General features: G+C 42.6%; 1 protein-coding gene across 8 annotated transcripts in view; it reads right to left on the bottom strand.

The window, feature by feature from the left end:
- Positions 1-14,490, bottom strand: part of ABCC2 (ATP binding cassette subfamily C member 2) — a 111,624-nt gene that overhangs the window by 74,009 nt on the left and 23,125 nt on the right. For 7 of the 8 annotated variants that reach the window (XR_014326748.1, XR_014326749.1, XM_082854925.1 and 4 more), the window contains exons 12-17: positions 13,708-13,845; positions 13,026-13,172; positions 11,783-11,867; positions 11,010-11,076; positions 9,410-9,536; positions 7,307-7,483 (exon numbers count right to left, since the gene is read on the bottom strand). Coding sequence is in view for 6 of the 8 variants with exons in the window: in XM_082854925.1 (XP_082711051.1) it covers positions 7,307-7,483; positions 9,410-9,536; positions 11,010-11,076; positions 11,783-11,867; positions 13,026-13,172; positions 13,708-13,845 (741 nt within the window). In the remaining 2 variants the exon portion in view is untranslated. The remainder of the gene's footprint in view (positions 1-7,306; positions 7,484-9,409; positions 9,537-11,009; positions 11,077-11,782; positions 11,868-13,025; positions 13,173-13,707; positions 13,846-14,490) is intronic. The other variant, XM_082854927.1, reaches the window with a different exon arrangement.

Below are 14,490 nucleotides of genomic sequence, written 5' to 3' on the forward strand. Positions count from 1 at the left end.
CCAGAAGAAGAAGAGAAAAAGAAAGGGACTGAGAAAATATTTGAAGAGATTATAGTTGAAAACTTCCCTAATATGGGAAAGGAAATAGTTAATCAAGTACAGGAAGCACAGAGAGTCCTATAAAGGATAAATGCAAGCAGAAACACGCCAAGACACATATTAATCAAACTATCAAAAATTAAATACAGGGCTTCCCTGGGGGTGCAGTGGTTGAGAATCTGCCTGCCGATGCAGGAGACATGGGTTTGAGCCCTGGTCTGGGAGGATCCCACATGCCGCGGAGCAACTAGGCCCGTGAGCCACAACTACTGAGCCTGCGCGTCTGGAGCCTGTGCTCCACAACAAGAGAGGCCAAGATAGTGAGAGGCCCGTGCACCGCGATGAAGAGTGGCCCCTGCTTGCCGCAACTGGAGAAAGCCCTTGCACAGAAACGAAGACCCAACACAGCCAAAAATAAATAAATAAACCAATGAACCGACATTAAAAAACAAAACAACACAACAAACAGTTGCCAGTGTAATACAACAGTGTAATCCTTGCCAGTGTAATACAACAACAAAAAAATTAAATGCAAAGAAAATATATTAAAAGCAGCAAGAGAAAAACAACAAATAACACACAAGGGAATCGTGATAAGGTTAACAGCTGATCTTTCAGCAGAAACTCTGCAAGCCATAAGGGAGTGGCAGGACATATTTAAAGTGATGAAGGAGAAAAACCTACAACCAAGATTACTCTACCCAGCAAGGATCTCATTCAGATTTGATGGAGAAATTAAAACCTTTACAGACAAGCAAAACCTGAGAGAGCTCAGCACCACCAAAGCAGAAGGAAAAGACCTACAATACCAAACCCAAAATAATTAAGAAAATGGGAATAGGAATATACATATCAATAATTACCTTAAATGTAAATGGATTAAATGCTCCCACCAAAAGACACAGACTGGCTGAATGGATACAAAAACAAGACCCATATATATGCTGTCTACAAGAGACCCACTGCAGACCTAGGGACACATACAGACTGAAAGTGAGGGGATGGAAAAAGATATTCCATGCAAATGGAAATCAAAAGAGAGCTGGAGTAACAATTCTCATATCAGACAAAATAGACTTTAAAATAAAGACTATTACAAGAGACAAAGAGGGACACTACATAATGATCAAGGGATCGATCCAAGAAGAAGATATAACAATTGTAAATATTTATGCACCCAACATAGGAGCACCTCAATACATAAGGCAAATACTAACAGCCATAAAAGGGGAAATCGACAGTAACACATTCATAGTAGGGGACTTTAACACCCCACTTTCACCAATGGACAGATCATCCAAAATGAAAATAAATAAGGAAACACAAGCTTTAAATGATACATTAAACAAGATGGACTTAATTGATATTTATAGGACATTCCATCCAAAAACAACAGAATACATATTCTTCTCAAGTGCTCATGGAACATTCTCCAGGATAGATCATATCTTGGGTCACAAATCAAGCCTTGGTAAATTTAAGAAAATTGAAATTGTATCAAGTATCTTTTCTGAACACAACGCTATGAGACTAGATACCAATTTCAGGAAAAGATCTGTAAAAAATACAAACACATGGAGACTAAACAATACACTACTTAATAATGAGTGATCACTGAGGAAATCAAAGAGGAAATCAAAAAATACCTAGAAACAAATGACAATGGAGACACGACAACCCAAAACCTATGGGATGCAGCAAAAGCAGTTCTAAGAGGGAAGTTTATACCAATACAATCCTACCTTAAGAAACAGGAAACTCTCGAGTAAACAACCTAACCTTGCACCTAAAGCAATTAGAGAAAGAACAACAAAAAAACCCCAAAGTGAGCAGAAGGAAAGAAATCAAAAAGATCAGATCAGAAATAAATGAAAAAGAAATGAAGGAAACGATAGCAAAGATCAATAAAACCAAAAGCTGGTTCTTTGAGAAGATAAACAAAATTGATAAACCATTAGCCAGACTCATCAAGAAAAAGAGGGAGAGGACTCAAATCAGTAAAATTAGAAATGAATAAGGAGAAGTAACAACTGACACTGCAGAAATACAAAAGATCATGAGAGATTACTACAAGCAACTCTCTGCCAATAATATGGACAACATGGAAGAAATGGACAAGTTCTTAGAAATGCACAACCTGCCAAGACTGAATCAGGAAGAAATAGAAAATATGAACAGACTGATCACAAGCACTGAAATTGAAACTGTGATAAAAATCTTCCAATAAACAAAAGCCCAGGACCAGATGGCTTCACAGGTGAATTCTTTCAAACATTTAGAGAAGAGCTAACACCTATCCTTCTCAAACTCTTCCAAAATATAGCAGAGGGAGTAACACTCCTGAACTCATTCTATGAGACCCCCATCACCCTGATACCAAAACAAGACAAAGATACTCTAAAAAAAAAAGATTACAGACCAATATCACTGATGTATATAGATGCAAAAATCCTCAACAAAATACTAGCAAACAGAATCCAACAGCACATTAAAAGGATCATACACCATGATCAAGTGGGGTTTATTCCAGGAATGCAAGGATTCTTCAATATACGCAAATCAACCAACATGATACTCCATATTAACAAATTGAAGGAGAAAAACCATATGATCATCTCAATAGATGCAGAGAAAGCTTTTGACAAAATTCAACACCCATTTACGATAAAAACCCTGCAGAAAGTAGGCATAGAGGGAACTTTCCTCAACATAATAACGGCCATATATGACAAACCCACAGCCAACATCGTCCTCAAGGGTGAAAAACTGAAAGCATTTCCACTAAGATCAGGAACAAGACAAGGTTGTCCACTCTCACCACTAATATTCAACATAGTTTTGGAAGTTTTAGCCACAGCAATCAAAGAAAAAGAAATAAAAGGAATCCAAATCGGAAAAGAAGTAAAGCTGTCACTGTTTGCAGATAACATGATACTATACATAGAGAATCCTAAAGATGCTACCAGAAAACTACTAGAGCTAATCCCTGAATTTGGTAAAGTAGCAGGATACAAAATTAATGCACAGAAATCTCACGCATTCCTATACACTAATGATGAAAACTCTGAAAGTGAAATTAAGAAAACACTCCTATTTACCATTGCAATAAAAAGAATATCTAGAAATAAACCTACCTAAGGAGACAAAAGACCTGTATGCAGAATATTATAAGACACTGAAGAAAGAAATTAAAGATGATACAAATAGATGGAGAGATATACCATGTTCTTAGATTGGAAGAATCAACATTGGGAAAATGACTCTACTACCCAAGCAATCTACAGATTCAATGCAATCTCTATCAAACTACCACTGCCATTTTTCACAGAACTAGAGCAAAAAATTTCACAATTTGTATGGAAACACAAAAGACCCTGAATAGCCAAAGCAATCTTGAGAAAGAAAAATGGAGCTGGAGTAATCAGGCTCCCTGACTTCAGACTATACTACAAAGCTACAGTAATCAAGACAGTATGGTACTGGCACAAAAACAGAAAGATACATCAATGGAACAGGATAGAAGGCCCAGAGATAAACCCATGCACATATGGTCACCTTATCTTTGATAAAGGAGACAGGAATGTACAGTGGAGAAAGGACAGCCTCTTCAATAAGTGGTGCTGGGAAAACTGGACAGATACATGTAAAGGAATGAAATTAGAACACTCCCTAACACCATACATAAAAATAAGCTCAAAATGGATTAAAGACCTAAATATAAGGCCAGAAGCTATCAAACTCTTAGAGGAAAACATAGGCAGAACACTCTATGACATAAATCACAGCAAGATCCTTTTTGACCCACCTCCTAGAGAAAGGGAAATAAAAACAAAAATAAACAAATGGGACCTAGTGAAACTTAAAAGCTTTTGCACAGCAAGGGAAACCATAAACAAGACCAAAAGACAACACTCAGGATGCGAGAAAATATTTGCAAATGAAGCAACTGACAAAGGACTAATCTCCAAAGTTTACAAGAAGCTCATGCAGCTCAATAACAAAAAAACAAACAACCCAATCCAAAAATGAGCAGAAGACCTAAATAGACATTTCTCCAAAGAAGATATACAGACTGCCAACAAACACATGAAAGAACTCTCAACATCATTAATCATTAGAGAAATGCAAATCAAAACTACAATGAGATATCATCTCACACCAGTCAGAATGGCCATCATCGGGCTTCCCTGGTGGCGCAGTGGTTGAGAGTCCGCCTGCCGATGCAGGGGACATGGGTTCGTGCCCCGGTCTGGGAAGATCCCACATGCCGCGGAGCGGCTGGGCCCGTGAGCCATGGCCGCTGAGCCTGCGCGTCCGGAGCCTGTGCTCCACAACGGGAGAGGCCACAACAGTGAGAGGCCCGCATAACGCAAAACTCCCCCCCCCCCCAAAAAAAAGAATGGCCATCATCAAAAAATTTAGAAACAATAAATGCTGGAGAGGGTGTGGAGAAAAGGGAACACTCTTGCACTGCTGGTTGGAATGTGAATTGGTTCAGCCACTATGGAGAACAGTATGGAGGTTCCTTAAAAAACTACAAATAGAACTACCATATGACCCAGCAATCCCACTACTGGGCATATTCCCTGAGAAAACCAAAATTCAAAAAGAGTCATGTACCAAAATGTTCATTGCAGCTCTATTTACAATAGCCTGGAGATGGAAACAACCTAAGTGCCCATCATCAGATGAATGGATAAAGAAGATGTAGCACATATATACAATGGAATATTACTCAGCCATAAAAAGAAACGAAATTGAGCTATTTGTAATGAGGTGGAAAGACCTAGAGTCTGTCATACAGAGTGAAATAAGTCAGAAAGAGAAAGACAAATACCATATGTTAACACATATATATGGAATTTAAGAAAAAAAAAAAGTCATGAAGAACCTAGGGGTAAGACAGGAATAAAGACCCAGACCTACTGGAGAACAGACTTGAGGATATGGGGAGGGGGAAGGGTGAGCTGTGACAGGGCGAGAGAGAGGCATGGACATATATACACTAACAAACATAAGGTAGATAGCTAGTGGGAAGCAGCCACATGGCACAGGGTTATCGGCTCAGTGCTTTGTGACCGCCTGGAGGGGTGGGATAGGGAGGGTGGGAGGGAGGGAGACGCAAGAGGGAAGAGATATGGGAACATATGTATATGTATAACTGATTCACTTTGTTATAAAGCAAAAACTAACACAACATTGTAAAGCAATTATACCCCAATAAAGATGTTAAAAAATAAATAAAAATAGAACTACCATATGACCCAGCAATCCCACTACTGGGCCTGTACCCTGAGAAAACCATAATTCAAAAAGAGTAATGTACCACAATATTCATTGCAGCTCTATTTACAATATCCACGACGTGGAAGCAACCTAAGTGTCCATCGACAGATGAATCGATAAAGATGTGGCACATATATACAATGGAATATTAGTCAGCCATAAAATAACAAAATTGAGTTATTTGTAGTGAGGTGGATGGACCTAGAGTCTGTCATACAGAGTGAAGTAAGTCAGAAAGAGAAAAACAAATACCGTATGGTAACACATATATACGGAATCTAAAACAAGTGGTTCTGAAGAACATAGGGGCAGGATAGGAATAAAGATGCAGACATAGAGAATGAACTTGAGGACACAGGGAGGGCGAAAGTAAGTGGGACGAAGTTAGAGAGTGGTATGGACATATATACACTACCAAATGTAAAATATATAGCTAGTGGGAAACAGCCACATCAGCTCAGTGCTTTGTGACCACCTAGAAGGCTGGGATAGGGAGGGTGGGAGGGAGATGCATGAGGGAGGAGATATGGGGATATATGTGTATGTATGGCTGATTCTCTTTGTTATAAAGCAGAAAGTAACACACCATTGTAAAGCAATTATACTGCAATAAGGATGTTAAAAGAAAAAAAAAGCCTCTGTTGCAATGCAGGGGACACCAGTTCGATCCTTGGTTGGGGAACTAAGATCCCACATGCTGTGGGAAAATTAAGCCCACGTGCCACAGCTAAAGAGCCCAGGTGCCACAATTACAGAGCTCATATACTCTGGATCCCATATGCCGCAACTAGAGAGAAGCCTGCACACGCACCACAACGAAGTGAAGAGCCCATGCGCCACAACGAAAGATCACACATGCCACAACTAACACCCAACACAGCCAATAAATACATAAATATTTTAAATATTTTAAAATATTTTAAAATAATAATAATAAAAAAACCATTCCCTGAAAGCTATTGAGGAGTTTGGGTCTTTTGAGCATGAGCTGACCATTCTCCTTGCTGGGCCCTGCAATAAACACTGTACTTTCATTCACCACAACGTAACGTCAGTAGATTGGCTGTGCTGTGTGGTGGGCAGCCAGACCCAAGTTCAGTTCAGTAACACAAGTTCCTTTATACAAATAAATATCTTTGATTCAAATAAATAACTTCAGCCCCAATAATTAAAAGCACGGCCAACTTACCATTTTATATCATATAATTTACTTATTTTGTTGTTGTTGTTGCTTCTTCCCCATGAGAATGTAGAGCTATCAGGGTAGATTTCCTCTGTTTGCGGATGTAACTCCAGCACTTAAAATAGTGTGTGGCACATAGTAGGTACTCAATAAAAATATGCTGCATTAATGAACAAAATCATTCTAGAGCTATATCTTCACTAGTCTTCTAACATCTCAAGATCTTTCCCCAAAAAACTGCTATATTCATGTTTAGTAATGGGGAAAGAGTGTAAAAACATCCCAAATATGTAGTAATCAGGGATTTCTAAACAAATTATACTATATTCATATAATTCAAAACAGTCATTAAAAATTAATTTTTAAGAAAGGCATTTGACAACATGAGAAAATAATATACTCTAAATTTCTATGTGTTCAAAGCAGGTTATTAGAACCGTACTCTGGTCCTCACTGGTATACAGAAGTAGAGTCAGGACAACTAGGCTCTGGTCTGCCTCTGGCCCTCCACCTGTAAGGTCAAATTTGGGTCAGCTCCTTCTTAGTTAACCTCTCAGGTCCTAGCCTCGTCATCTCTCCTTTAGATTACACGGTTCCTATATTTGCTTCTAGGTACAAAATTTTAAATTTCTGAGTTATTTGCACAAAATATTGTGCAAACTCATGTTTTCTGGTGTTTGTTCCAGGCTTGACCATCAAAATTGATCAACTATTTTACTGTCATGTACTTCTTCACCACCCTTACTCTTTTCCTTCACTATTTCTTCACCCTTCAAGGCCCCTTGGTGTCCCAAGTACCTTCTCTCCAATCTCAGCCAGATCTCCCCCAGGCAGCACTTCCAAGTCGGGGAAGAGGGCACAGGCCTCCAGAACTTGCTGGTATTTCTTTTCATCCAACTCTGACCCAAAAAGGATGTTGTCCTTTATGGTGCCGTTCTGGATCCAGGACTGCTGCGGGACATAGGCTACAGTGCCCTAGGATGGGAAGGGTCAGACCATATGACAGTTTTGTTCCTCTGGAAATGCAGTGTTGAAGGAGGGGGTGGCAGGAGTTGGGAGGAACAAATGGAATGTAGATTTTTAAAAAATGTCAGGCTGACTGAGAAATTGATATTTATAAAGGTGCATGTATTTATTGCACCATCCAGGGAGAAAGATTCAATATCCTATGCATCATTTGAAGTCTCCTTTTTTGGACTATCACTCTCTAGCCATGATCCAAAAAATGGAGGATGACTGCACGTGCTGCTTCTAGAACCGGCTTTTAGTCAGACCCCAAAGAGTTTACTAGGACCAACAGAGGGCCAACACTGATGGGGGAATGGTGTAGACAACATCTTAGGAAGCAAGAACTAAGAGATTGAAATTTGGGTGCCAGACTGATGCACAAAACAGATTGTGTCAGATGAGAGATGGAGCCTGATAAACACCTGTGTTTGAGGACAAACCCAGTTATGAGTTAGCAAGAAAAAGCTTCTTGAAAGGAGTTAGGAGGCAGAGTTAAATCTGTAGTCTGCTCTGCTATACTGCATGTTTATTTAATGCAAATTATCTCATTAGTAATCAGTAAATCAGGGAATAATGTCAGTATAATGTGGAAGAAGTGTTGGTTCTTAAAATTTTTCCAAGCATGTCAGTGTAAAGCAATTAGGGGCAAGCTTTCTTATAATTAAGAAGAAAGGCTTAGCAATATATGAAGATCTTAAGAAAAGCTAAAAATCTATAGACGTGCCTCTTTTTGGTGCGAGTAGTGGCTGGTTAAATGATTCCAAATACCTGTAAGTTCCCCTAAATTTAGCTCTCTGGGGAAGCTGAGAGTACTGATGGAGATGCCATGAAAACATTTCCTCTCTATTTAAAAAAATTATAATTGACGACATCTATACTCTATGTCATGTTTTTGTACTGGAAGCAAGTGCCCTCAAACACCCAGCTCTCGGGCTTCCCTGGTGGCACAGTGGTTGAGAGTCCACCTGCCGATGCAGGGGACACGGGTTCGTGCCCCGGTCCGGGAAGATCCCACATGCCGCGGAGCGGCTGGGTCCGTGAGCCATGGCCGCTGAGCCTGCGCGTCCGGAGCCTGTGCTCCGCAACGGGAGAGGCCACGACAGTGAGAGGCCCGCGTACCGCAAAAAAACAAAAAAACAACAAAAAAAAACCCAGCTCTCAAAGGAAGAGGTGAGAGGCCCAGAACTAATTGTGAAGCTGGGTGTAATTGTCAGTGGAGATTTTACAGTGCTACTGTTTTTTTTTTTTTTTTTGCGGTACGCGGGCCTCTCACTGTCGTGGCCTCTCCTGTTGCGGAGCACAGGCTCCGGACGCGCAGGCTCAGCGGCCATGGCTCACGGACCCAGCCGCTCTGCGGCATGTGGGATCTTCCCGGACCGGGGCACGAAGCCGTGTCCCCTGCATCGGCAGGCGGACTCTCAACCACTGCGCCACCAGGGAAACCCAGTGCTACTGTTTTAATTGTTATCGCTGTTGTTGTTTTTGTTGCTACCCTGTTTACAAAGTTACATATGTTTTTAATGATCTGTTGCAACTCCTTCCCCCAGGTCCTATTATTTTTATTGTACAGTTTCGCAGAACGTGAGGTTTTCAGAAACACAGATATAGAATTACCTATACTTTGATAGAAGACATCTGTTCAAGTTTTCAAACTTTAGTATGCATATGAGAATCACCTGGGGAGCTCATTAAACATGCAGGTTTTTAGAATCTACCCCAGAGTATGATTATATATGTGGGGTGGGGCAAAGAATCTACCATTTCTCCACGACCTCACCTACAGCAACATGACAGGAGTAGTTATCAGATTCTAGTTCATTCTCCCAATGAGAAGGCAGCGCCAAGAGACCACATTTGAGTGTCAGAAGTCTTCTCCTTGGCATTCCTTCTCACCTTGACCGTGATGTGCCCGTGGACATTTTCCATTTCTCCCAGCATGGCTGACATCAAGGAGGATTTCCCAGAGCCCACAGTGCCCACCACAGCCACCAGTTGGCCTGGCATAATGTCTAGGTTCACGCTGAAAGACAGAAGTGCACTTGAAAGAGAAGGGCGTGTGGAGGGGTGTTATTCAGGAGAAGTTCAAGCCACTTCTCAGACGCTCCATAGGAAGTCTGATTATTAGGAGATTTTCCCTCAAGATTGGAAAATTTGTCTTGCATATACAATACTCCAAAGTATTTCTCTAATGATTTTTTTTCTGCTCTAAGAGTTTCGAGAGTAAGTCCTCATATATAAGTTGTTTGTGCCAAATGTGAGTTTCCACTGGAAAAATTATTTTAGAACCAACGTGGTACCACTGAACAAGACCCTATTGGTTCAAGTCCCAACTCTGCCACTGCCGAGCTATGTGATCTTGGAGGGCCACTTCTCCTGGACTCTCGTTTCTAAACTAATGGGGTTGGACCAGATTAATGTATCCCGAAATTGGCCATTCAATGAGAATAACCATTCAATAAAACACTTGCTGAAAGCACAGATTCCCTGCTCCCCTCCCCCGGAGATCTGGCTGAGTCTGACTGGGGAGGGGCCCACACTGGGCCAGGCTCCTGGAAACTCTCTGTTCTGGCCCTATTATGTGAGTCCCTAGAACATTAGGAACATGGTGAACTTGTTCACAGGCTTTCTGAACCTGCCCCTTGAGCTGGACTCCTTCCAGACTTATCCTACTAGCAAAGTGGGAGCTATGTCCACTCTACTCTCTGCAAAGTGAGGCTTTCAGGTTGGGAAGGTTCAGAGGTGGGGCTTCTTGCCTGACACATGCTGGGGCAAGCTCCAGAGTCCATGTTAAAGGATCAAGGAATAGGAGAGAAATGTGGAAAGTTCTGGGTGTAGCAGGGAGATGATCAGGTATACTCAGTTGTGAAGAAAATATCCGGCCTGCTTGGGCTCCCGGTGTGCTCTGTGGTGCTGTGCTCAGTGGCTGAGTTGGCCGTACCAGTACATACAGTGCTTAAGGAACACATTACATGCAGCAATGTGGCAAGAAAGGGTTGGCTTAAGGTAGGGGAATGTGACAATGGGTTATGTAGATGAAAAATTCCAGATCTGAAGTTGATTATAGAGGCAGCTCCCAACAACCACTCTGGGCAAAGAAGGCAGATTTTTCTTGATTACTACTCTTAAGTGAATAAATGAACTTAAATTGCGTTCAGGTTCTTGTGTGTATCCACTACCATACCCAGAGACCTAGGCTACCTGCCAACCCTGCACTACCTCCATCCAGTCTGGAGAATAAATGTCTTCATAGGCTCTCAGCTGGACGCGCACTGTCCCACAGTAGGAAAGCAGGGTAGCAGATGTAGTTACAGGAACAGGGGCTCAGGATCTTTGCTGTCAGTTCATCCCTCCAAGAGTTTAGCCTGCACTAGTCTCTAACTGAACACATGCACATAGCTCGTTTCCCCATGTATTATATTACATGGAATTTTTCAATAACAAGCCTGGCAAGGAGAATCCTAAAAAACAGCAAGAGGAAAAGGAGGCAACTCACTCTTGGATTGTGACTTCCGAATTGTGGTCCCAGGTAAAGGATGCCTCAGAAAACTGCACAGCTTTGTCTGTTGAGAAAAAGTCCCCTCTTTAAGTCAGATGTAGGTCCCCACACGTCTGTCTGCCCTTTCTTAGCCTTCACGTGTCCCTCACTGCTTCCTCCAGCAGAGCCCAAGATTGCCTCTGTCAGGTGCTGACTCCTGAGCTGACAAGAGGCAAATGAAAGGTCCTGGGATGATACCAAGAGTTGCCTGCATACAATGTCCTTTTTTTACTTAGGAGTCCCAAGCCTGTTGGTAGCCCAGATTCTTGATCTACAGACAGTCTGGGTACATTCCCAGGCCCTCTGTTGCCTAGTCCCGTATAAGTTCCACTTCTGAATATAAACTCAGCCATTCCCTGCCCTGGATTCCAGACCCACTGCTCCTTCTGGCTATGATGCCCCCCAGTCCTTAAACCTTTAGAACTTGTGTGTTCTTTCACTCCAGCCTGTCTTCCCAATTCCACATGCTTGGCTCCATTCTGACTTGTTTTCTAGATCCTTTGCAGGATTCCCTGCTTATCCTCAGAATAGCTGCCCCAGCTTAGCTTGGCAATCTGGCTAAGCAATCTGTTCTAAATGAAAGCATAATTTAAGTAATAATGGTATGGATACTGTGCAAATATAGGTGCAAGGTAAGTCCCCTAGCTTTCCCTTTCCATCAGTTTCTTGCTGCAAAGTACTGGTGCCAGCACTGTGAATATATATGGGATGCAACTTCCAAATTCACTTACCAAAATTGCAGTCATGTCGAATGGCAGATGTGTCCAAGTCATCCCCTCCCAAATATTTCTCTAGCCGTTCTACGGAAACACTGGCCTAGAGAAGGACATAAAGGATAAAAAAAAACCTCAGTGACAAGCACAAGTAGAGGAGTTTGACTCCATCATCAGCCTTGGATGTGGAAGCAGATAGTCAACCTGCCAAGCTTCTTGCCCATGATTTGCTATTTGCCACACCTGGAACCTCTGGCCCCCTACCCTCAGCCCCCCTCCCCAGCGTGATTCAGCCACACCTCAGCCCTGGGGGCCAGCCCACTCTGAACAGAGGGAAATTAAGATGCTCTATTTCAGCCCCTCAGAAAACTCACTGTGGTGTGGGGGGAGGTCAGTTCTACTGCTCTCTTTGGACCTAGTTCCAGAAACTGTCTTCTGCCTTCTTCTAAGACAAAACTTCTGTCTGGTTCTGGTAACTGGGCCCCTGGCATGTTCTTCTTTAACTGAGTCCATGACCCATACGGTGCCTCACTGCCCACATGCCATGGTCATCAGGCCCCTTTGTCATGCAGGGAGCTGTCACCACTGCTGATCCCGCTTTTGCTCTCTATGCGATAAGCTATCTGAATCTAAAAAGAGCATGTTATTTATCAGCCAAATCTATCAGCCTTCCTTAACACCCTCCAGTACCAGGAGAGGTCTTTTCCTAAACCCCAGTCCTTCCTATGGCCTGAGCTGTCTGAAGCCAGCCACCTCCAGGATGAATGCAGGTCGCCACACTTTGTCATCCTGGCTGCCTCACCAGTCTGCCACCTGCCCTGTGAACGTCCTCCTGAGGTCTGGTACCTGGTCTATCTCAGTGACTGTGCTCAGTTTTCAGGACCCAAACACTCCCTATGGCCCATTTTCTGACACCTTGAGGCTCCCAGGTTGCGTTTGGTTTTACCACCATGTACGTGGCTTCATCCAAAGAGAAGCCTTTTCTCTCCTTTTGTGCCATGTTTCCCTAATGCTCCATAAATACCTCACAAGGAGATGGATGAGACTGGGATGATTATCCTCAGTTTATAGTCAGAAAAACTGGGGCTCAATGAGCTTGTGATTTTACTAAATCAAACTGTTGGTCTCCAGAGACCAAAAAAATCTCTCTAATTGAAGGTTCACCAGCAGAAGCTAGAAATGAGATATGACAGACCAGTCATTCTGGACTCTAAGGCTTTTAACCAGAGCTAATCAGTTAGCAGTGAGAGTTCCTACCCACCTGGAGCATGGTGGAGACTATCATGGGAAGCATGCTCATGGGAAAGCGCAGGATATTGAAGAGGGTGATGGAGGTGAAGGCCTTTTCTGCATCCAGAATATTACTGCTATCCACCAGGACGTAAACGGAAAATGTGATCACAGACACCTGGAAAAGCAAAGCCATCAGTGATTTCTTCCTAACAGGGATCAAGCAGCCTTGTTCTAAGTCTCAGGAACACAGTACTGTGTCACAGTTGAAGGAGTCTTAGGGATTATCTCAACCCTCCCATGTTACAGATGAGAAACCTGAGCCCAGAAGAGGAGGAAACATCTTGCCTGAGGTCATAAAGTCAACTAATGGCATTGCTGGGACCAGAGCTCGAGTCTCCTGGCTCCTGTTATCAGTGTTACTTCCGCTACAGACCCACGCGGCCTCCCCAAGAAGATGAGAAGCCTTCCCACGCAGACCATGCCTGGATACCACATTCACGCTGAACCCCCTGGAAACTTGCTCTGGGCGGCAAGACCACCAAATTGTGCACAAGGGTGAAACTAGATTTGGGGACATGAGGTAGGAATAGCAGCATGAGGACTTGATGAGCCCCTGGATTTCAGGGTCAGGCCTACAGGTGCGGGCAGTCTATCTAAACAGACCTTCTTCTCCAGGAAGCTGACCCAGCCCACTGACTCCTGTCACTCACCAGCACCGGAGTTAAGTATAAGAGAAATATCATCACAGACTGCAACTGCCCAAACGTCAGCAGGTTCCTGAGCTCTTTCTTACGAAGGTCGTGGACTTGGTTTTGGAATGAAGGTTCCCAGGCAAAATATTTCAGGATCTAATAGGATAGAAAACAGCACAGCTTACACTGGTGCCCCAAAAGGACATCAGGTGCATACCATCCACCCATGTTTTAGGATATGCTCCCCAAAATTGGGGAAGTAGAAATTCAGATTATAAAGTGCGATTACAGAAAGGTAACTTGTCTTTGTTGACAACTTACTAGGTATACAACGTTCTATATACATTATCTTACTTAGTCCTAAGTGTGACCAACTGTCCCACTTTGCCTGGGATTAAAGGTTGCCCAGGATATGGGGCTTTCAGTGCTAAAGCCAGAAAGTTCTGGGCAAACCAGGAAGAGGTAGCCACCTACTCTAACAGAATTACTGCGTCCATTTTAACAATAAGGAAACAGGTTGAGAGAGACTAAGTAACTTGCCCAAAGTCACCATCCTAGCGAGTGGTAGAGCTGAGACCCGAAACCAGGTCTATGTTTTCATCTTGCCACATTGGCAAGAAGGCATATAGAGCTCTGTGTGGAGAAATAGCAGGATGTTCAAAGGGGCCTCTTTTTCATTTTCAAGAGGTTTAGGGTAATATTAAAGTCCATGAATTCAAAAACAACGTATATATTAAAAAAGAATTTATTGGTCACCTTTGAGGGATGAAAATGCATTATTTTGAAATCTAGTAAATAGAG

Source organism: Leucopleurus acutus, assembly GCF_964270905.1.
Source record: "Leucopleurus acutus genome assembly, chromosome: 14".
In the NCBI taxonomy this organism is placed as follows: Eukaryota; Metazoa; Chordata; class Mammalia; order Artiodactyla; family Delphinidae; genus Leucopleurus; species Leucopleurus acutus.